Source organism: Schistocerca cancellata, chromosome 11 (genome assembly GCF_023864275.1).
Source record: "Schistocerca cancellata isolate TAMUIC-IGC-003103 chromosome 11, iqSchCanc2.1, whole genome shotgun sequence".
Taxonomy (NCBI): domain Eukaryota; kingdom Metazoa; phylum Arthropoda; class Insecta; order Orthoptera; family Acrididae; genus Schistocerca; species Schistocerca cancellata.
Window position 1 is genome coordinate 107,755,402 of NC_064636.1, and position 24,009 is coordinate 107,779,410.

The following is a 24,009-nucleotide window of genomic DNA, read 5'->3' on the forward strand; positions in this document are numbered from 1 at the left end:
ATTGAGGCCTGGCGGATAGCGAGAAGAGAGGATATGCTGAAGGGCAAGTTCCCATCTCCGGAGTTCTGACAGGTTGGTGTTAGTGGGAAGTATCCAGATAACCCGGACGGTGTAACACTGTGCCAAGATGTGCTGGCCGTGCACCAAGGCATGTTTAGCCACAGGGTGATCCTCATTACCAACAAACACTGTCTGCCTGTGTCCATTCATGCGAATGGACAGTTTGTTGCTGGTCATTCCCACATAGAATGCATCACAGTGTAGGCAGGTCAGTTGGTAGATCACGTGGGTGCTTTCACACGTGGCTCTGCCTTTGATTGTGTACACCTTCCGGGTTACAGGACTGGAGTAGGTGGTGGTGGGAGGGTGCATGGGACAGGTTTTACACCGGGGGCGGTTACAAGGGTAGGAGCCAGAGGGTAGGGAAGGTGGTTTGGGGATTTCATAGGGATGAACTAAGAGGTTACGAAGGTTAGGTGGACGGCGGAAAGACACTCTTGGTGGAGTGGGGAGGATTTCATGAAGGATGGATCTCATTTCAGGGCAGGATTTGAGGAAGTTGTATCCCTGCTGGAGAGCCACATTCAGAATCTGATCCAGTCCCGGAAAGTATCCTGTCACAAGTGGGGCACTTTTGTGGTTCTTCTGTGGGAGGTTCTGGGTTTGAGAGGATGAGGAAGTGGCTCTGGTTATTTGCTTCTGTACCAGGTCGGGAGGGTAGTTGCGGGATGCGAAAGCTGTTGTCAGGTTGTTGGTGTAATGCCTCAGGGATTCCGGACTGGAGCAGATTCGTTTGCCACGAAGACCTAGGCTGTAGGGAAGGGACCGTTTGATGTGGAATGGGTGGCAGCTATCGTAATGGAGGTACTGTTGCTTGTTGGTGGGTTTGATGTGGACGGACGTGTGAAGCTGCCCATTGGACAGGTGAAGGTCAACATCAAGGAAAGTGGCATGGGATTTGGAGTAGGACCAGGTGAATCTGATGGAACCAAAGGAGTTGAGGTTGGAGAGGAAATTCTGGAGTTCTTCTTCACTGTGAGTCCAGATCATGAAGATGTCATCAATAAATCTGTACCAAACTTTGGGTTGGCAGGCCTGGGTAACCAAGAAGGCTTCCTCTAAGCGACCCATGAATAGGTTGGCGTACGAGGGGGCCATCCTGGTACCCATGGCTGTTCCCTTTAATTGTTGGTATGTCTGGTTTTCAAAAGTGAAGAAGTTGTGGGTCAGGATGAAGCTGGCTAAGGTAATGAGGAAAGAGGTTTTGGGTAGGGTGGCAGGTGATCGGCGTGAAAGGAAGTGCTCCATCGCAGCGAGGCCCTGGACGTGCGGGATATTTGTGTATAAGGAAGTGGCATCAATGGTTACAAGGATGGTTTCTGGGGGTAACGGACTGGGTAAGGATTCCAGGCGTTCGAGAAAGTGGTTGGTGTCTTTGATGAAGGATGGGAGACTGCATGTAATGGGTTGAAGGTGTTGATCCACGTAGGCAGAGATACGTTCTGTGGGGGCTTGGTAACCAGCTACAATGGGGCGGCCGGGATGATTGGGTTTGTGAATTTTAGGGAGAAGGTAGAAGGTAGGGGTGCGGGGTGTCGGTGGGGTCAGGAGGTTGATGGAGTCAGGTGAAAGGTTTTGTAGGGGGCCTAAGGTTCTGAGGATTCCTTGAAGCTCTGCCTGGACATCAGGAATGGGATTACCTTGGCAAACTTTGTATGTGGTGTTGTCTGAAAGCTGACGCAGTCCCTCAGCCACGTACTCCTGACGATCAAGTACCACGGTCGTGGAACCCTTGTCCGCCGGAAGAATGACGATGGACCGGTCAGCCTTCAGATCACGGATAGCCTGGGCTTCAGCAGTGGTGATGTTGGGAGTAGGATTAAGGTTTTTTAAGAAGGATTGAGAGGCAAGGCTGGAAGTCAGAAATTCCTGGAAGGTTTGGAGAGGGTGATTTTGAGGAAGAGGAGGTGGGTCCCGCTGTGACGGAGGACGGAACTGTTCCAGGCAGGGTTCAATTTGGATAGTGTCTCGGGGAGTTGGATCATTAGGGGTAGGATTAGGATCATTTTTCTTCGTGGCAAAGTGATACTTCCAGCAGAGAGTACGAGTGTAGGACAGTAAATCTTTGACGAGGGCTGTTTGGTTGAATCTGGGAGTGGGGCTGAAGGTGAGGCCTTTGGATAGGACAGAGGTTTCGGATTGGGAGAGAGGTTTGGAGGAAAGGTTAACTACTGAATTAGGGTGTTGTGGTGCCAGATTGTGTTGATCGGAATTTTGAGGTTTTGGAGGGAGTGGAGCTGGAAGTGGGAGATTGAGTAGATGGGAGAGACTGGGTTTGTGTGCAATGAGAGGTGGTTGAGGTTTGCTGGAAAGGTTGTGAAGGGTGAGTGAGTTGCCTTTCCGGAGGTGGGAAACCAGGAGATTGGATAGTTTTTTGAGGTGAAGGGTGGCATGCTGTTCTAATTGGCGGTTGGCCTGTAGGAGGATGCTCTGAATAGCCGGTGTGGATGTGGGAGAGGAAAGATTGAGGACTTTTATTAAGGATAGGAGTTGACGGGTGTGTTCATTGGCTGAGTTGATGTGTAGGTGAAGGATTAGGTGGGTGAGGGCAATGGATTGTTCAGTTTGGAACTGGTATAGAGACTGATGGAAAGAAGGGTTGCAACCAGAGATGGGAACTTTAAGTGTGAGGCCTTTGGGGGTTATGCCAAATGTCAGACAAGCCTGAGAAAATAAAATATGTGAGCGTAATCTGGCTAGGGTGAAGGCATGCTTGCGGAGGGAATGTAAATAAAACTTAATGGGGCCAGATTACGCTCACATATTTTATTTTCTCAGGCTTGTCTGACATTTGGCATAACCCCCAAAGGCCTCACACTTAAAGTTCCCATCTCTGGTTGCAACCCTTCTTTCCATCAGTCTCTATACCAGTTCCAAACTGAACAATCCATTGCCCTCACCCACCTAATCCTTCACCTACACATCAACTCAGCCAATGAACACACCCGTCAACTCCTATCCTTAATAAAAGTCCTCAATCTTTCCTCTCCCACATCCACACCGGCTATTCAGAGCATCCTCCTACAGGCCAACCGCCAATTAGAACAGCATGCCACCCTTCACCTCAAAAAACTATCCAATCTCCTGGTTTCCCACCTCCGGAAAGGCAACTCACTCACCCTTCACAACCTTTCCAGCAAACCTCAACCACCTCTCATTGCACACAAACCCAGTCTCTCCCATCTACTCAATCTCCCACTTCCAGCTCCACTCCCTCCAAAACCTCAAAATTCCGATCAACACAATCTGGCACCACAACACCCTAATTCAGTAGTTAACCTTTCCTCCAAACCTCTCTCCCAATCCGAAACCTCTGTCCTATCCAAAGGCCTCACCTTCAGCCCCACTCCCAGATTCAACCAAACAGCCCTCGTCAAAGATTTACTGTCCTACACTCGTACTCTCTGCTGGAAGTATCACTTTGCCACGAAGAAAAATGATCCTAATCCTACCCCTAATGATCCAACTCCCCGAGACACTATCCAAATTGAACCCTGCCTGGAACAGTTCCGTCCTCCGTCACAGCGGGACCCACCTCCTCTTCCTCAAAATCACCCTCTCCAAACCTTCCAGGAATTTCTGACTTCCAGCCTTGCCTCTCAATCCTTCTTAAAAAACCTTAATCCTACTCCCAACATCACCACTGCTGAAGCCCAGGCTATCCGTGATCTGAAGGCTGACCGGTCCATCGTCATTCTTCCGGCGGACAAGGGTTCCACGACCGTGGTACTTGATCGTCAGGAGTACGTGGCTGAGGGACTGCGTCAGCTTTCAGACAACACCACATACAAAGTTTGCCAAGGTAATCCCATTCCTGATGTCCAGGCAGAGCTTCAAGGAATCCTCAGAACCTTAGGCCCCCTACAAAACCTTTCACCTGACTCCATCAACCTCCTGACCCCACCGACACCCCGCACCCCTACCTTCTACCTTCTCCCTAAAATTCACAAACCCAATCATCCCGGCCGCCCCATTGTAGCTGGTTACCAAGCCCCCACAGAACGTATCTCTGCCTACGTGGATCAACACCTTCAACCCATTACATGCAGTCTCCCATCCTTCATCAAAGACACCAACCACTTTCTCGAACGCCTGGAATCCTTACCCAGTCCGTTACCCCCAGAAACCATCCTTGTAACCATTGATGCCACTTCCTTATACACAAATATCCCGCACGTCCAGGGCCTCGCTGCGATGGAGCACTTCCTTTCACGCCGATCACCTGCCACCCTACCCAAAACCTCTTTCCTCATTACCTTAGCCAGCTTCATCCTGACCCACAACTTCTTCACCTTTGAAAACCAGACATACCAACAATTAAAGGGAACAGCCATGGGTACCAGGATGGCCCCCTCGTACGCCAACCTATTCATGGGTCGCTTAGAGGAAGCCTTCTTGGTTACCCAGGCCTGCCAACCCAAAGTTTGGTACAGATTTATTGATGACATCTTCATGATCTGGACTCACAGTGAAGAAGAACTCCAGAATTTCCTCTCCAACCTCAACTCCTTTGGTTCCATCAGATTCACCTGGTCCTACTCCAAATCCCATGCCACTTTCCTTGATGTTGACCTTCACCTGTCCAATGGGCAGCTTCACACGTCCGTCCACATCAAACCCACCAACAAGCAACAGTACCTCCATTACGATAGCTGCCACCCATTCCACATCAAACGGTCCCTTCCCTACAGCCTAGGTCTTCGTGGCAAACGAATCTGCTCCAGTCCGGAATCCCTGAGGCATTACACCAACAACCTGACAACAGCTTTCGCATCCCGCAACTACCCTCCCGACCTGGTACAGAAGCAAATAACCAGAGCCACTTCCTCATCCTCTCAAACCCAGAACCTCCCACAGAAGAACCACAAAAGTGCCCCACTTGTGACAGGATACTTTCCGGGACTGGATCAGATTCTGAATGTGGCTCTCCAGCAGGGATACAACTTCCTCAAATCCTGCCCTGAAATGAGATCCATCCTTCATGAAATCCTCCCCACTCCACCAAGAGTGTCTTTCCGCCGTCCACCTAACCTTCGTAACCTCTTAGTTCATCCCTATGAAATCCCCAAACCACCTTCCCTACCCTCTGGCTCCTACCCTTGTAACCGCCCCCGGTGTAAAACCTGTCCCATGCACCCTCCCACCACCACCTACTCCAGTCCTGTAACCCGGAAGGTGTACACAATCAAAGGCAGAGCCACGTGTGAAAGCACCCACGTGATCTACCAACTGACCTGCCTACACTGTGATGCATTCTATGTGGGAATGACCAGCAACAAACTGTCCATTCGCATGAATGGACACAGGCAGACAGTGTTTGTTGGTAATGAGGATCACCCTGTGGCTAAACATGCCTTGGTGCACGGCCAGCACATCTTGGCACAGTGTTACACCGTCCGGGTTATCTGGATACTTCCCACTAACACCAACCTGTCAGAACTCCGGAGATGGGAACTTGCCCTTCAGCATATCCTCTCTTCTCGCTATCCGCCAGGCCTCAATCTCCGCTAATTTCTAATTTCAATCTGCCGCCGCTCATACCTCACCTGTCTTTCAACATCATCTTTGCCTCTGTACTTCCGTCCCGACTGACATCTCTGCCCAAACTCTCTGCCAAACTCTTTGCCTTTACAAGTGTCTGCTTGTGTCTGTGTGTGTGTGGATGGATATGTGTGTGTGTGCGAGTGTATACCTGTCCTTTTTTCCCCCTAGGGTGGGTCTTTCCGCTCCCGGGATTGGAATGACTCCTTGCCCTCTCCCTTGAAGCCCGTATCCTTTTGTCTTTCCTTCTCCTTCCCTCTTTCCTGACGGGGCGGCCGTTGGTTGCGGGGGCTTGGATTTTGTGTGTATGTTTGTGTTTGTTTGTGTGTCTGTCGACCTGCCAGCGCTTTCGTTTGGTGGGTCACATCATCTTTGTTTTTAAATATATTTTTCCTTCGTGGAATGTTTCCTTCTATTATATATATATATATATATATATATATATAATAGAAGGAAGCATTCCACGTGGGAAAAAATATATATCTGAAAACAAAGATGATGTGGCTTGCCGGGCGAAGGCGCTGGCACGTCGATAGACACACAAATATACACGCGGGATTCTGGCTTTCGCGGCCGGCGATTGCCTCGTCAGGAGGGAGGGAGGGAGAGGGAAGGACGGAGGGATTTGGGTTTTGGGGGAGGGGGTGGGGAGTCGTTCCAGTCCCGGGAGCGGGGGGACTTGCCTTGGGGGGAAGAAAGGACGGGTATATGTGTGGATGGATATATGTGTGTGTGTGTGTGTGTGTGTGTGTGTGTGTGTGTGTGTGTGTGTGTGTGTGTGTGTGCGCGCGCGAGTGTATACCCGTCCTTTTTTCCCCCTAAGGTAAGTCTTTCCGCTCCCGGGACTGGAATGACTCCTTGCCCTCTCCCTTAAAACCCACGTCCTTTCGTCTTTCCCTCTCCTTCCCTCTTTCCTGATGAGGCAACAGTTTGTTGCGAAAGCTTGGATTTTGTGTGTATGTTTGTGTTTGTTTGTGTGTCTGTCGACCTGCCAGCACTTTCATTTGGTAGGTCACATCATCTTTGTTTTTAAATATATTTTTCCTTCGTGGAATGTTTCCTTCTATTATAAACATATCATTAATTTGAACCCAACAATTACGTTTGTTATTGTCGCCTTTGCATTTCGAAATCTTTCCTGTCGTCTTATTTCTCTTTTTTCTCTTTATTTTCTCTTTCTGTTTTTACCAGTAGTCTCACTTTGTATTCACCCCCCTTTTACCGTAATCTACTATACAATTTTATCCCGCCATATATATGCTCAACAATACGTAACCCACTTCCCAACCATAACCAAAAGATTTTAGTTTCCGCTTTCAACACTACCGCTGCTATAAAATCCACCGTTTCTAGTTCAATAACAGCTGCTTTCACGTATTTAACAACCATTTCGGCTACTTCTAATAACTTTTAACTTTATTTCCACTTCCGTTTTTCGCACATCACTGATCATTTTAGCCGCTCCCCACAGGTTTTAACGTCATTTTTTCTACAATTGTTAGCCCCATTTTCGTAATCTTTCACCACAACACCACTCCTTTAATACGTTTTTTCGAAATTTTCTCGAATTTCTCCGTCCTTTAACGTCATTTTAGCCGCTCCCCACAGGTTTTAACGTCATTTTTTCTACAATTGTTAGCCCCATTTTCGTAATCTTTCACCACAACACCACTCCTCTAATACGTTTTTTCGAAATTTTCTCGAAATTTTCCCGAATTTCTCCGTCCTTTAACGTGATTTAGCGGCAACACAACCACCTAACCTTCTTACACATCGCTGTCTACCAACCCAAGTTCAATACAAGATCAACTTAACCAACACTTTTTCGCCTTTTTTTCATACCAGATCTCCAATTGCTTTCTAGTTCACCTTTATCTCTCCCCATATATTTCTATCTTTCTTTTTCATTTCAACCTCATGTTAAACTTTCCACCTTCTAATACCATGTCACCCTCACAACACCCCCACAACGACCCCATTAAGTTTTATTTACATTCCCTCCGCAAGCATGCCTTCACCCTAGCCAGATTACGCTCACATATTTTATTTTCTCAGGCTTGTCTGACATTTGGCATAACCCCCAAAGGCCTCACACTTAAAGTTCCCATCTCTGGTTGCAACCCTTCTTTCCATCAGTCTCTATACCAGTTCCAAACTGAACAATCCATTGCCCTCACCCACCTAATCCTTCACCTACACATCAACTCAGCCAATGAACACACCCGTCAACTCCTATCCTTAATAAAAGTCCTCAATCTTTCCTCTCCCACATCCACACCGGCTATTCAGAGCATCCTCCTACAGGCCAACCGCCAATTAGAACAGCATGCCACCCTTCACCTCAAAAAACTATCCAATCTCCTGGTTTCCCACCTCCGGAAAGGCAACTCACTCACCCTTCACAACCTTTCCAGCAAACCTCAACCACCTCTCATTGCACACAAACCCAGTCTCTCCCATCTACTCAATCTCCCACTTCCAGCTCCACTCCCTCCAAAACCTCAAAATTCCGATCAACACAATCTGGCACCACAACACCCTAATTCAGTAGTTAACCTTTCCTCCAAACCTCTCTCCCAATCCGAAACCTCTGTCCTATCCAAAGGCCTCACCTTCAGCCCCACTCCCAGATTCAACCAAACAGCCCTCGTCAAAGATTTACTGTCCTACACTCGTACTCTCTGCTGGAAGTATCACTTTGCCACGAAGAAAAATGATCCTAATCCTACCCCTAATGATCCAACTCCCCGAGACACTATCCAAATTGAACCCTGCCTGGAACAGTTCCGTCCTCCGTCACAGCGGGACCCACCTCCTCTTCCTCAAAATCACCCTCTCCAAACCTTCCAGGAATTTCTGACTTCCAGCCTTGCCTCTCAATCCTTCTTAAAAAACCTTAATCCTACTCCCAACATCACCACTGCTGAAGCCCAGGCTATCCGTGATCTGAAGGCTGACCGGTCCATCGTCATTCTTCCGGCGGACAAGGGTTCCACGACCGTGGTACTTGATCGTCAGGAGTACGTGGCTGAGGGACTGCGTCAGCTTTCAGACAACACCACATACAAAGTTTGCCAAGGTAATCCCATTCCTGATGTCCAGGCAGAGCTTCAAGGAATCCTCAGAACCTTAGGCCCCCTACAAAACCTTTCACCTGACTCCATCAACCTCCTGACCCCACCGACACCCCGCACCCCTACCTTCTACCTTCTCCCTAAAATTCACAAACCCAATCATCCCGGCCGCCCCATTGTAGCTGGTTACCAAGCCCCCACAGAACGTATCTCTGCCTACGTGGATCAACACCTTCAACCCATTACATGCAGTCTCCCATCCTTCATCAAAGACACCAACCACTTTCTCGAACGCCTGGAATCCTTACCCAGTCCGTTACCCCCAGAAACCATCCTTGTAACCATTGATGCCACTTCCTTATACACAAATATCCCGCACGTCCAGGGCCTCGCTGCGATGGAGCACTTCCTTTCACGCCGATCACCTGCCACCCTACCCAAAACCTCTTTCCTCATTACCTTAGCCAGCTTCATCCTGACCCACAACTTCTTCACTTTTGAAAACCAGACATACCAACAATTAAAGGGAACAGCCATGGGTACCAGGATGGCCCCCTCGTACGCCAACCTATTCATGGGTCGCTTAGAGGAAGCCTTCTTGGTTACCCAGGCCTGCCAACCCAAAGTTTGGTACAGATTTATTGATGACATCTTCATGATCTGGACTCACAGTGAAGAAGAACTCCAGAATTTCCTCTCCAACCTCAACTCCTTTGGTTCCATCAGATTCACCTGGTCCTACTCCAAATCCCATGCCACTTTCCTTGATGTTGACCTTCACCTGTCCAATGGGCAGCTTCACACGTCCGTCCACATCAAACCCACCAACAAGCAACAGTACCTCCATTACGATAGCTGCCACCCATTCCACATCAAACGGTCCCTTCCCTACAGCCTAGGTCTTCGTGGCAAACGAATCTGCTCCAGTCCGGAATCCCTGAGGCATTACACCAACAACCTGACAACAGCTTTCGCATCCCGCAACTACCCTCCCGACCTGGTACAGAAGCAAATAACCAGAGCCACTTCCTCATCCTCTCAAACCCAGAACCTCCCACAGAAGAACCACAAAAGTGCCCCACTTGTGACAGGATACTTTCCGGGACTGGATCAGATTCTGAATGTGGCTCTCCAGCAGGGATACAACTTCCTCAAATCCTGCCCTGAAATGAGATCCATCCTTCATGAAATCCTCCCCACTCCACCAAGAGTGTCTTTCCGCCGTCCACCTAACCTTCGTAACCTCTTAGTTCATCCCTATGAAATCCCCAAACCACCTTCCCTACCCTCTGGCTCCTACCCTTGTAACCGCCCCCGGTGTAAAACCTGTCCCATGCACCCTCCCACCACCACCTACTCCAGTCCTGTAACCCGGAAGGTGTACACAATCAAAGGCAGAGCCACGTGTGAAAGCACCCACGTGATCTACCAACTGACCTGCCTACACTGTGATGCATTCTATGTGGGAATGACCAGCAACAAACTGTCCATTCGCATGAATGGACACAGGCAGACAGTGTTTGTTGGTAATGAGGATCACCCTGTGGCTAAACATGCCTTGGTGCACGGCCAGCACATCTTGGCACAGTGTTACACCGTCCGGGTTATCTGGATACTTCCCACTAACACCAACCTGTCAGAACTCCGGAGATGGGAACTTGCCCTTCAGCATATCCTCTCTTCTCGCTATCCGCCAGGCCTCAATCTCCGCTAATTTCTAATTTCAATCTGCCGCCGCTCATACCTCACCTGTCTTTCAACATCATCTTTGCCTCTGTACTTCCGTCCCGACTGACATCTCTGCCCAAACTCTCTGCCAAACTCTTTGCCTTTACAAGTGTCTGCTTGTGTCTGTGTGTGTGTGGATGGATATGTGTGTGTGTGCGAGTGTATACCTGTCCTTTTTTCCCCCTAGGGTGGGTCTTTCCGCTCCCGGGATTGGAATGACTCCTTGCCCTCTCCCTTGAAGCCCGTATCCTTTTGTCTTTCCTTCTCCTTCCCTCTTTCCTGACGGGGCGGCCGTTGGTTGCGGGGGCTTGGATTTTGTGTGTATGTTTGTGTTTGTTTGTGTGTCTGTCGACCTGCCAGCGCTTTCGTTTGGTGGGTCACATCATCTTTGTTTTTAAATATATTTTTCCTTCGTGGAATGTTTCCTTCTATTATATATATATATATATATATATATATATAATAGAAGGAAGCATTCCACGTGGGAAAAAATATATATCTAAAAACAAAGATGATGTGGCTTGCCGGGCGAAGGCGCTGGCACGTCGATAGACACACAAATATACACGCGGGATTCTGGCTTTCGCGGCCGGCGATTGCCTCGTCAGGAGGGAGGGAGGGAGAGGGAAGGACGGAGGGATTTGGGTTTTGAGGGAGGGGGTGGGGAGTCGTTCCAGTCCCGGGAGCGGGGGGACTTGCCTTGGGGGGAAGAAAGGACGGGTATATGTGTGGATGGATATATGTGTGTGTGTGTGTGTGTGTGTGTGTGTGTGTGTGTGTGTGTGTGTGTGTGTGTGTGCGCGCGCGAGTGTATACCCGTCCTTTTTTCCCCCTAAGGTAAGTCTTTCCGCTCCCGGGACTGGAATGACTCCTTACCCTCTCCCTTAAAACCCACGTCCTTTCGTCTTTCCCTCTCCTTCCCTCTTTCCTGATGAGGCAACAGTTTGTTGCGAAAGCTTGGATTTTGTGTGTATGTTTGTGTTTGTTTGTGTGTCTGTCGACCTGCCAGCACTTTCATTTGGTAAGTCACATCATCTTTGTTTTTAAATATATTTTTCCTTCGTGGAATGTTTCCTTCTATATATATATATATATATATATATATATATATATATATATATATATATATATATATATATATATATATATATATATAATAGAAGGAAACATTCCACGAAGGAAAAATATACCTAAAAACAAAGATGATGTGACTTACCAAATGAAAGTGCTGGCAGGTCGACAGACACACAAACGAACACAAACATACACACAAAATCCAAGCTTTCGCAACAAACTGTTGCCTCATCAGGAAAGAGGGAAGGAGAGGGAAAGACGAAAGGATGTGGGTTTTAAGGGAGAGGGTAAGGAGTCATTCCAGTCCCGGGAGCGGAAAGACTTACCTTAGGGGGAAAAAAGGACGGGTATACACTCGCACACACACACATATCCATCCACACATATACAGACACAAGCAGACATATTTAAATATATATATTTGTAGCTAATAACTGTTTTGAATTGTGTGTGTGCGTGTGCGTGTGCGTGTGCGTGTGTGCGTGTGCGTATCTGTCCTTTCCCCCCCCAAGGTAAGTCTTTCCGCTCCTGGGATTGGAATGACTCCTTACCCTCTCCCTTAAAACCCACATCCTTTCATCTTACCCTCTCCTTCCTCCTTTCCGGATGAAGCAACCGTGGGTTGCGAAAGCTTGAAATTTGTGTGTGTGTTTGTGTTTGTTATTGTCTCTTATCAACGTACCAACGCTTTCGTTGGGTAAGTTACAGAATCTTTGTTTTTAGATATAATAACTATTTTGTGTATATCTGTAATAGTACTTACTTCCGTAACACATTGTTAACACTGTCACTGTCTAATACCGCATATTGTAGGTGTAGTGCAGACAAAATTGTTACTCTCTACATGTGTAATGTCTCAGCAGTGGAATTTGTTGCTGAGCAATATTCACTAATACCTATTTTATATTTTTCATAAGTTTGACAGCTTCAATTGGCAGCTAAGTCAATATTGTTATATGGTCACATAGTTGGTTTATTCATCTATGGAGCAGTGTGTGGTAGAATTAAACTCTGTGCTAAAGTTCACTAGTGCTGTCTGTAAATTTGTTTGTCCCATTATCATAATCTGTAATTTCAGTAATTTATCAATATAATTTTTATGTTTATGTTCGTTTGTTTGTCAGAATTTTGTCCGGATATTTGTCTGCGTGCACGCACATTTCTATTTTTCTAAAAAAAAAGTTCATTATTGGGCTCTTTACTGTTATGTGCAGAATTTGCATCACATTTTCTTACCGAATATTGGTCAGCAACAAATTCCACTACTTTTCATATATTGAAAATAGCAATTCTGTCTCCACTATACCTACAATACGTGGCAGTACGAGGTATTAGACATTGACAGCATTTACACTGTGTTACACAAAATTTTTGTTATTTACAAACACACACAAGTATATGCACTTACAACAACTGCAACATTTGTAGGTAGCTTGATAATGGCCTTGGGGCCACAATAAGCTTATAACACCAGAAAATAACATCTTAATGAACAACGTTTGAACACAGCACAGTTTTTGCTTACTATAATGCCATTGCTCCTAACATGTTTATATCTTACACAACTGGATAAACTCACCCACTCATGATTTGATAAAGATGCTGCACATATTTGGGATTTTAATTTTCTCAATGAGACCACATAATGACAGTGTCATCAATGTACCATAACCAGTAAGCGGGTGTCGTCTTGACCGGAACTGGTTGTACATTAACAGCTTGGCTTGCTAAATTCCTACATCTACATCTACACTCTCCAAACCACAGTGAAGTGAACAACATAGGGTACTTCCCACTGTCCCAGTTATTATGGTTTCTTCCCATTCCATTCACGTATGGACAGCAGGAAGAATGACTGTTTAAATGCCTCTTTGTGTGCTACAATTATTCTCATCTTATCCTCACATTCCCCATGTAAGTGAGATGTAGTATGTCCCTATAGTAATAATTTAAAGCCGAGTCTTGAAACTGTGTTAATGAACTTTGTCAGGATAGTTTACGTCTGTCTTCAAGAGTCTGCCATTTCAATTCCATCACTAGCTTGCGACACTCTTCCACGGATTAAACAAACCTGTGACCATTTGTGCCGCCCTTCTCCGTATATATTCAGTATCCCCGGTTAGCCATATCGGTATGAGTCTCACACATTGAGGAATATTCTAGAACTGGTTACACAAGTGATTTGTAAGCAATCTCCTTTGTAGATGATTCCATTCCCCCAGTATTCTGCCAATAAACTGAAGTTTATCATCTGCTTCACCCACAACTAAGCCTATGTGATCATTCCATTCCATATCCCTACAAAGTATTACACCCAGGTATTTGTATGAGTGGATCAGTTCCAACAATGACTCATTAATATTATAGTCATAGGACACGTTTTTTATTTTTACTTTATTTTATTTTTTATTTCTTTATTTTTATTATTTTTTTTTTGCATTTAGTGAACTTTTACATTTCTGGACATTAGAGATGACTTCATCATCTGCAAAAAGTCTGAGGTTACTATAAATATTGTCTGCAACGCCATCACTATCGATGGTGGGCAATGAAAACCTCTCAACTCCATTTTGTTAAATTTCTTAAAAAGTGATACAGAAAGTTCTCCATTTTGTTAAATTTCTTAAAAAGTGATACAGAAAGTTGCTGCATGTGTCACTATGTAGTAGAAGCCTAGTTATTGACGGGTTAGAGCAGGGTTGCCACAAGTTTTCCCAAGTGAAATTCCCTGATAGTTGCCTGATTTCCAGAAATGTATAAGAATTTTTCTCTGAAAAATTTTGAGATCTCAAGGGTAAGTTAAGACGTAAGTTGACAAAAGAAATATAAAGTTTCTGTATTTGTCCCCCATGTGAGCAAAAAAATCTCAAGTACTAATATCACCATCTTTTGTAATGAATAGTTTTTAGATGGAGAAAGCAAGCCAAATGGTATGAGTGTTACATTAAGACCACTTTTGTTATTTTATTTCAATAAAACTGAACACATTTGGTGACACACATCTCCTGTGTGTCGCAAGACAGATTTAAAATGCCTTCACCAATTTCAGAAACAATGTCAGAAAAAAGCAGGTGTCTTGAAAGAAGTGTATAAAGGCAGGGAAGAGTTGTGTAAACCAACACTACAGGTGACCGCCAATAAAATGTTGGTTTTACTATGTTCGTTATTGTGGGTTATTACCCACCGTGTTATGTCTATTATTTTACAGGTATTGTGTGATTTTTCGTTCGATAAATATACGAGTACATAGCGTAGAAACTGCCAGTAACTGCCACAATTTTCTTCTTCTTATTATCCATCTTTTCGAACATATAAACTACTTTCGAGGTGCCAAAATGTACTAAAATAAGTAAAACGTCTATGGAACACTGCACTGTACAATGTACTTGCAGTGAGACATTCACAATTCCTAAAATCCATCGCCCGTGGCCTCTGGCCAGCCAAGGAGCGCCACAGTTCTGGGTCCACAGATAAACCACGAAAATCCCCGCATTACGCACACACAAAGAGACCCGGCCTGCAGGCAGATCGGTGAGACTCGATCTGAAGGGCAGGTTCCGCACATTAGTGGAGAATGACTGGCTTCGAATCGGCAGACCTGATCGGTTAAGTAATACCCGCAGAAATGGCCTGCAGTTTGGACCCCCTCGTGGAAATCCACAGCTATTCACATGTCACAGCCATAGTGTTGATGATTCGAGACTGCGATGATCAATCCGTGCAATAGATAACTTGCTCAAATACTCTGTGAGTGAACTGGCAAAACTTTTCCGGGGAGTGGGCTCTCGTATATTTTCTGCGGCTACCAATCTCCAGTTTATGTACATACATAATGAATCACCTAAAAAGAACAACCTTTTGGCTTCGGGGGTATATCTGCTGGAGTGTCGCGATTGTAATGCAGGATATGTTGGACAAACAGGCAGAAACTTCAAAATTAGATTGCAAGAACATCTTCTCAATAGAGGGGACAGGTAAAACAGAGCTCTGCCTTTGCCCAACACCTTAAAGCCAGTGGCCACAGTCCTCCGCAAGCACAAAATCTTAAGATTTTGCATTTTGCGCAAAAGGGTAAGAAGTTAAACATTTTGGAAGAAATTGAAATATTTAGGCATATGGAAGAAAGATTTGTCTCTCCTTAACAGCCAAATATTTGGCACAAATCAGGTCTTTGTAGAAGATATGAAATCAGTGTTATTATTGTAATCCTGGAGCTCTTGTAGTTCTGCCTAAATATGAGCCCTGTTCCTCTCTGGTCTTATGTCATCTTCTTAGCAAAGCCATTAGGGTTCTTTTGACTCAAATAGGATACTTGCAAGTTTGTTGCTTTAAATGATGACACATTTTACACATTTCAATGTAGCTATAAAAAAGAAAGGGGGGAGGGGGAGTATAATCCGCATAACGTCCGTCTTCCACGTTGGTGTGTATTTTTTAAGGCTAATAATTTTACTCATATTTTATTAAAAAAAAAAAAGTTTTTCTTGCTAGACATTTTAGCTCCGAATGACGCAGTATTGACTGTTATATGGGTGGCCTCTTTATTTGAAATTACGGTCCTGTGTTTTTAATGTTCTCGTTCTAGTGGTATACGATACGAAAAATCTGTTTATGTATTCCATCTGTGTGTTGTATTATACACCCCGTTTTCTCATTTTAAATTTACCACCTCCATTTATATTTTACTTCGTCAAAATCTTAGGATAAGTTAAGCACAGGTGTCGCCCCTACTAATTCCATCTTATCAATGTTTTATGTGCATTACATTTATAAAGTATTAGTGGGTATGTATATCCAGTTTACGATCTCTCATTTTTACCGCTGCTGTGTCGCAGCGCCACCTCTTGAGGTGATCCTGTATTAGAGGCTTCAGTACTGGCACACGACGCTGGGGCGCATTATGCTTACTACCTGAGCCCCCATCTTACTGTTACTCGCTCCTGTGAACAGGAACGCGTTACGCAGATATTGGTGCCTCTCGCGTCCAACTAGGAAAGGTAATGATTTTACTATTTTATGTTTCTAGTTTTTACTGAGGTTAACGAAGGCGGTTGGCCTGATATATTTGACGATGCCCTTTGGCTACACTGACTAAAGGATTCTTCTAAGAAATGCCAAATTAAGGTATTTGCTCTTTCAATAGGTGATCTGTTTATACATGCTTATAGGTTATCCAAGTCTGCACAACACGATCGCGATTCTTAAATAGATGTATTTGTTCTCTGTTTTCTATTTAGATAACCTGAAGATGCCTAAATAAGGCGAAACGTGTCGTTGGGGGGGGGGGGGGGGGGGGGGGGGGGGGGGGGGGGAGAGAGAGAGAGAGAGAGAGAGAGAGAGAGAATAAAATTGCAACCAAGACTTTTTAACCAATACTGTTAAGCACTGGTTTGCTGTTATGCCACATATGGACTGGAAGAATTTCTACTCTGTGAGTCGATATTAACGAGGATAGGTAGCAACTCACCGTAAAGGTGACGGCTGAGCCGCAGACAGGCACGTAGGAAAGACAATCCCCACTCTCACAACTAAATTTTTGGCCACAGCTTTCGCCATAAAGTGAGAGCACACACACATTCACAGAATCACTCAGACAACTTGTGCACACACGACTGCCATCTCTGGTCGCTGTGTCAACAATCTCTGAGAATCAGATGCAAACAAACCATTCCTCACACCGCTCTCTCTCTCGTCGGCAGCTGCTAGGCTAGCGGCAAGACGTGGCGGCAGCACTGACTGCAAGCTGAGGGAAGTGGTAGGAAGGGGAGAAGCAGTAAGAATGAGATAGTAGGGAAGTGGCACACGTACTCAGCTGCGCCCAGCCAGTGACGGTGCACATCATCTCTCTAAACAAACCCTTTCCTTTGTCGAGAGAAAAAACGAGATTCTTCCAGTGTTTCCTTTTTTTTCCAAATTTCCTCGATATTTCCCCAATTTCCCTGACATGTTTGGAATTCCCCAGTTTCCTCGATTTCCAGAACTTGTGGCAACCCCGTAGAAAAATCCACGCTCTTTCAGATCTCACTTTGATTAGGGAGTTACTGGTTTCTAGAATTTAGAGATTTTCACAGACAGATGGGGTTACAATGTTTTCATTGCCTACCATCGATATACAATATGAACAGTAAGGGTCCCAACACACTTCCCTGGGGCACACCCAAAGTTACACATCTTTCCAGTCCATACAACCAGAATTTCTTTGGGTTTGGTTCTAGACCATTAGACAAAATTCTGCTATGGCAGTCACTGAAGGCTTCACGCACTGGTCCCGTGATGGCCAAATGTGTTCATACGGCAGCTCTATCTGTAGTCTAACACTTTGTTTTACACCTATTATTCAGTTGTGTCTGTTTCTTTAGAAGTTGTTTAATTTAGAGCATTAATTACTAGTTCAGCCTCTGGCGATGTCTCCAGCATTAGCACATAAAATGTCAAGAACAGAAATATACAGTAGGCCGGTTCATCGGTCTGCCCATGCGAGCAGGTTCGTGGTCATACCTCGGCAGTGAGCAACTGTCTGCCTCACGGCGAGTAATGGCTCACGGAGGGGAGGGCAGGGCAAGTTTGGAACTAGGTAGCTAGGCACGAGAAACTATTGTCAACAAATCTATTCTAGGACCGCTAATGTTAGTCCTGCACAGATGTATCACTTCACAGTCAGTTATTAATGCCTTCTGTGGCAAAATGATTTCCTAAAACAGTTTCACTGGTGAGAAATGACAATGGAATGAAACTTACATTTTAACAGACAAGGCAAAGAATATGGGAAAGCTCACAAGGGAACTTCCCCATCGCACCCCCCTCAGATTTAGTTATAAGTTGGCACAATGGGTAGGTCTTGAAAAACTGAACACAGATCAATCGAGAAAACAGGAAGAAGTTGTGTGGAACTATGAAAAAATAAGCAAAATATACAAACTGAGTAGTCCATGGACAACATAGGCAATATCAAGGACGATGTGGGCACAGGAGCGCTGTGGTCCCGTGGTTAGCGTGAGTAGCTGCGGAGCGAGAGGTCCTTGGTTCAAGTCTTCCCTCCAGTGAAAACTTTAATTTTTTTTATTTTCGCAAAGTTATGATCTGTCCGTTCGTTCATTGACGTCTCTGTTCACAGTAATAAGTTTAGTGTCTGTGTTTTGCGACAGCACCGGTAAACCGTGCGATTAGTAGACGAAAGGACGTTCCTCTCCAATGGGAACCGAAAACATTTGATCACAAGGTCATAGGTCAACCGATTCCTCCACAGGAAAACACGTCTGATATATTCTATATGACACTGGTGACGGCATATACGTCACATGACAGGAATATGTTGTCGACCCACCTAAATTGTACGCTTGGCGAATGGGTAAAAAGATTCTTCTACCTTTCCCGATTTAGGTTTTCTTGTGGATGTGATAATCACTCCCAAAAAAGTGATGAAAACATAAGAGTTTGTGACATAAACTGAAAATAAAAAATTAAACTTTCCACTCGTGGGATGACTCGAACCAAGGACCTCTCGTTCCGCATCTGCTCACGCTAACCACAGGACCACAGCACTCCTGAGCTTATCCTCCCCTTGATGTTGCCTATGTTGCCCATGGACTACTCAGTTTGTATATTTTGCTTATTTTTTCATAGTTCCAAACAACTTCTTCCTGTTTTCTCGATTGATCTGTGTTCAGTTTTTCAAGGCCTATCCACTGTGCCAACTTATAATTAAATCTGATGGGGGTGCGATGGGGAGGTTTCCTTGTCAGTACGAAATACGATATTATGTACGACTGATGCAGCCTTATGATAAATGTCATTTTCAGATGCAGTTTAAATTGACATTAAGTTTTCATGACTATTTTAGTCACTCATTAAATATAAAAATACTGGATGCCTATGAATTTTACTTTTTTGCTTTTCACTAAAGCGTCTATGTCTGGTACCTCTTTCCAAAGATTGTTACTTTGAAAGTAAGCTTTTAAGTTGCAGTCTGTGAGTCAGCCAGTGTGGATAATTTCTCTCTCTCCATTGTAGAAAAAAGTTGTTCATACAAGCATGCAGGCCCAAACCCTGGTATAGTTATAACTGCAAACTTGTTAAGCTGTGGAAATTTATGACGAGGAAAAGTTTTATACAAGTCTTCCAGACTCATTTTATTTTGAAATTTATGACGCAATTGCCTGACACACTAGGTCTTCAAGCTAAAACTGTAGCTAGCCAGCCTGCACTGGTGTCTCATAAACTAATGCTGCTGTGTCTGATCTTCACCTCAAGGTTGCTAACCAGGCCATAACACTGCTTTTCATCAGTTTATGAAGAGCTACTCTCCACTTTAAAGGCTGTGCCTTTAAATCGAGCACACAAAAGCTTGCATATAGGGCTACAGCCAACTTAATATACAGTCACTCATCTGAAGACAGTCCACAGTTTGCATTTCTCCTCCGCTGCATAGTAACACCTGACTGCTACACTTTACCGCAAGAAACAGGAGGCAAGAAAGCTCGAGCGCTCGTGCTCGCTATGAAAAATGACGAATTACGTAAATACTGGCTGTGAAAGACTCTTGCTGTACAAATATTAACCACCAATATTTGTAGGCTATGAAACATAGCAAGACAGGGTACAGGATCCACAGAAGGTGATTGTAACAACCTCACCGACAGTGTACGAGAAGGGTAGCAGAAGTGATCCTCAAAAACTACCGTTCAATATACCCGACACTGATTTGTTGTAGAATCTTACAACATATTCCAAGCTCAAATACAATAAGGCATCTTGAACAAAATGACCTCTTCCATGCCAACCTGCGCGGATTCCAAAAACACCAATTGTGCGGATCCTAATTCTTACTTTCTCACGTAACATACTGAAAGCTTTACTCACCAAGCAGCGGCAGAACACACACATAAAAGACTGTTGTAATTGGCAAGCTTTTGAAGTCACTGGCCCCTTCTTCAGGCAAAAGGGTTGAAGGGGAAGGAAGAAGGGTGAAGGAAAAGGACTGGAGAGGTCTAGGAAAAAGGGTAGATATTGGGAAAGGCCTGGCACGAAGTCGGCGTTCCAAAACATCCTAGTTCTATAGGATTCAGGTCAGGACTCTGTCCAGGCCAGTCCATTACAGGGATGTTATTGTCGTGTAACCACTCCACCACAGGACGCGCGATATGAAAAAGTGCTCCATTGCGCTGAAAGATGCAATCGCCAATTGCTCTTCAACAGAGAGAAGCAAGAAGGTGCTTAAAAAATGAATATAGGCCTGTGCTGTGGTAGTGCCACACTAAACAAAAGCGGTGCAAGCCCCCTCCATGAAAAACACGACCACACCATAACACTAACGCCTCCGAATTTTACTGTTGGCACTATAAAGGCTGGGAGATGACGTTCACCGGGCATTCGCCATACCCACACCCTGCCTTCGGATTGCCACATTGTGTGCCGTGATTCGTCACTCCACACAACATTTTTCCACTGTCCAATCCTCGAATGTTTACGCTCCTTACACCAAGCGAGGCGTCGTTTGGCATTTACTGGCCTGATGTATGACTTATGAGCAGCCACTCGACCACGAAATCCAGGTTTTCTCATCTCCCGCCTAACTGTCATAGTACTTGCACTGGATCCTGATGCAATTTGGAATTGCTGTGTGTCGGTCTGGATAGATGTCTACCAATTACACATTATGACCCTCTTCAATTGTCGGCGGTCTCTGTCAGTCAACAGACGAGGTCAGCCCGAACGCTTTTGTGCTGTACGTGTCCCTTCACATTTTCATTTCACTATTACATCGGAAACAGCGGACCAAGGGATGTTTAAGAGTATGGAAATCTCGTGTACAGACGTATGACAAAAGTGACACCCAACACATGACCACGTTCGAAGTACGTGAGTTCCACGGAGCGCCCACTTCTGCTCTCTCGCGATTTTTAATGACTACCGAGGTCACCGATATGGAGTACCTGGCAGTAGGTGGCATCACAATGCACCTAACACAAAAAACATACGTTTTAAGGTGTGTCCGGATACTTTTGATCACAGAGTGTACTTGTAGATGCCAACGTGCGAGCGATTTGCTCAGTGGGGAGCGCATACTCGCCACACTCACCCGACAATGAAGACGGCGAGGCAGACGGCGAGTGTGGCGCACCACCACACGCCGAACGTCGTCAGGCACAGCGCCAGCACCAGCCCGCCCCAGCCGAGGACTGCTGCCGAAACCTGCAACACAGAAACAGACTGGTAACAGGCGACATGCCACCTCGACAGACACCTCAACTGCTGTACATTTCGAGAAATGTTTGTGTGCCCAGTCTCACTTCCATATATACAGTGATAAGCCAAAACATTGTGTTGTTGTTGTCGTCTTCAGTCCAGAGACCGGTTTGATGCAGCTCTCCACACTACTCTATCCTATCCAAGCTGCTTCATCTCCCAGAACCTACTGCAGCCTACATCCTTCTGAATCTGTTTAGTGTATTCATCTCTTGCTCTCCCTCTACGATTTTTACCCTCCACGCTGCCTTCCAATACTAAATTGGTGATCCCTTGATGCCTCAGAACATGTCCTACCAACCGATCCCTTCTTCTTGTCAAGTTGTGCCACAAACTTCTCTTCTCCCCAATCCTATTCAATACCTCCTCATTAGTTATGTGATCTATGCATCTAATCTTCAGCATTCTTCTGTAGCACCACATTTCAAAAGCTTCTATTCTCTTCTTGTCAAAACTATTTGTCATCCACGTTTCACTTCCATACATGGCTACACTCCACACAAATACTCTCAGAAAAGACTTCCTGACAAATCTATACTCGATGTTAACAAATGTCTCTTCTACAGAAACGCTTTCCTTGCCATTGCCAGTCTACATTTTATATCCTCTCTACTTCGACCGTCATCAGTTATTTTGCTCCCCAAATAGCAAAACTCCTTTACTACTAAAAGTGTCTCATTTCCTAATCTATAAATAATAATAATGGCATGCGACGTGGGCCTCCCGTCAGGTAGACCGCTCGCCTGGTGCAAGTCTTTTGAGTTTATGCCACTTCGGCGACTTGCGCATCGATGGGGATGAAATAATGATGATTAGGAGAACACAACACCCAGTTCCTGAGCGGAGAAAATCACCGACCCAGCCAGGAATCGAACCCAGGCCCTTATGATTGACAGTCTGTTGTGCTGACCCCTCGGCTACCAGGGGTGGACATTCTAATTCCCTCAGCATCACCCGACTTAATTCGACTACATTCCATTATCGTCGTTTTGCTTTTGTTGATGTTCCTCATATATCCTCCTTTCAAGACACTGTCCATTCCATTCAACTGCTCTTCCAAGTCTTTTGCTGTCTCTGACAGAATTACAATGTCATCGGTGAACCTCAAAGTTTTTATTTCTTTTAAACCACCTGCTTCATAGCTTGTCTGTCTTTCTTTCTTTCTTTCTTTCTGTCTTTGCAAATAAATACATCACTCATTCTGCTTATCAGGGAGCCAGTAGTTTGTCGGTAGGTTTGTAACAGTATGTCTACACACAGGTCACATAATTTGTATAAATAACGGGCCATCGATTTGCATACACGGTGACGGTGCCCGACAGTGACACAGGTGGGTTCCACGGGATTTACATCGGACAAATTTCGTCACTGAGAACGAACGTAAGTTCGTCCTCAAACCACTGCAGCACAGTTCTCGCTCTGAGACACGGGCAATTATAATGCTGAAAGGTGACACCGCCGTCGGGGAAGACACTGAGCACGAAGGGATGCAGGTGGTTAGCGGCTGTCAGCGTGTCTCAGATTACTACCACAGGCCCCGTACGAGAGCAGGAGAATGACTCCCACAGCATAAGACTGCTCCCACCAGCCCGCGTCATTGTCGAGCTGCACGTTTCGAGCCGCCACTCGTCTCGATGACGGAACCTTTGGGGACAGCCGCTGACTTAGTGTAGCAAAAATGTGATTCACCCGAAGAGCCGGCACATTTCCATCTACCGGTAGTCGAACTCCGACATTCCCGCGACTGCTGCAGTCGTAACTGACGATGTCGTCGGGTCGACACGTGAACACGTACGGTCGGTCTGCTACGGAGCTCCACGTTCGACAATATACGACGAACAGTGTGCTCCGAAACACTTGTGCGTGCACCAGGATTGGGCTCTTTCGGCAGAGGTGCCACGTATCACCACCTGTCCTAATTTACAGAGCAGAATCCCACATTCTGTGAAGGGTCACAGACATCCAGCCAATTAGCGCCTAATGGTAGTTTTACTGCCCTTCTAAAATCTTTCCACGAATGCTTATGACAGTAGCACGTGAACATTCGACCAGATTCACCATCTTTGAGATACTCGTTCACATGATCTGTGTAATAATAATCTGCCCTTTGTCAAAGTCACTCAATGGATTCCCCCATTTGCAGCCCATATCTTCGCCCGGGGGATCCCTCTTCCGTGTCTGCTCCGCTTACACAGTTTTGTTACCGTGTCACATGCCCGAAACGCCACGAGGCGGTATCCAGTGCCACGGTGGGAAGTGGTTACTATGTTTTGGCTGACCAGTGTAG

General features: G+C 45.5%; 1 protein-coding gene across 5 annotated transcripts in view; it reads right to left on the reverse strand.

Annotated features, from left to right (window-relative positions):
* Positions 1-24,009, reverse strand: part of LOC126108581 (sorting nexin-13-like) — a 417,686-nt gene that overhangs the window by 372,709 nt on the left and 20,968 nt on the right. For all 5 annotated transcript variants that reach the window (XM_049913874.1, XM_049913875.1, XM_049913873.1 and 2 more), the window contains exon 2: positions 21,556-21,668. In XM_049913874.1, coding sequence (XP_049769831.1) covers positions 21,556-21,668 — 113 coding nt within the window. The remainder of the gene's footprint in view (positions 1-21,555; positions 21,669-24,009) is intronic.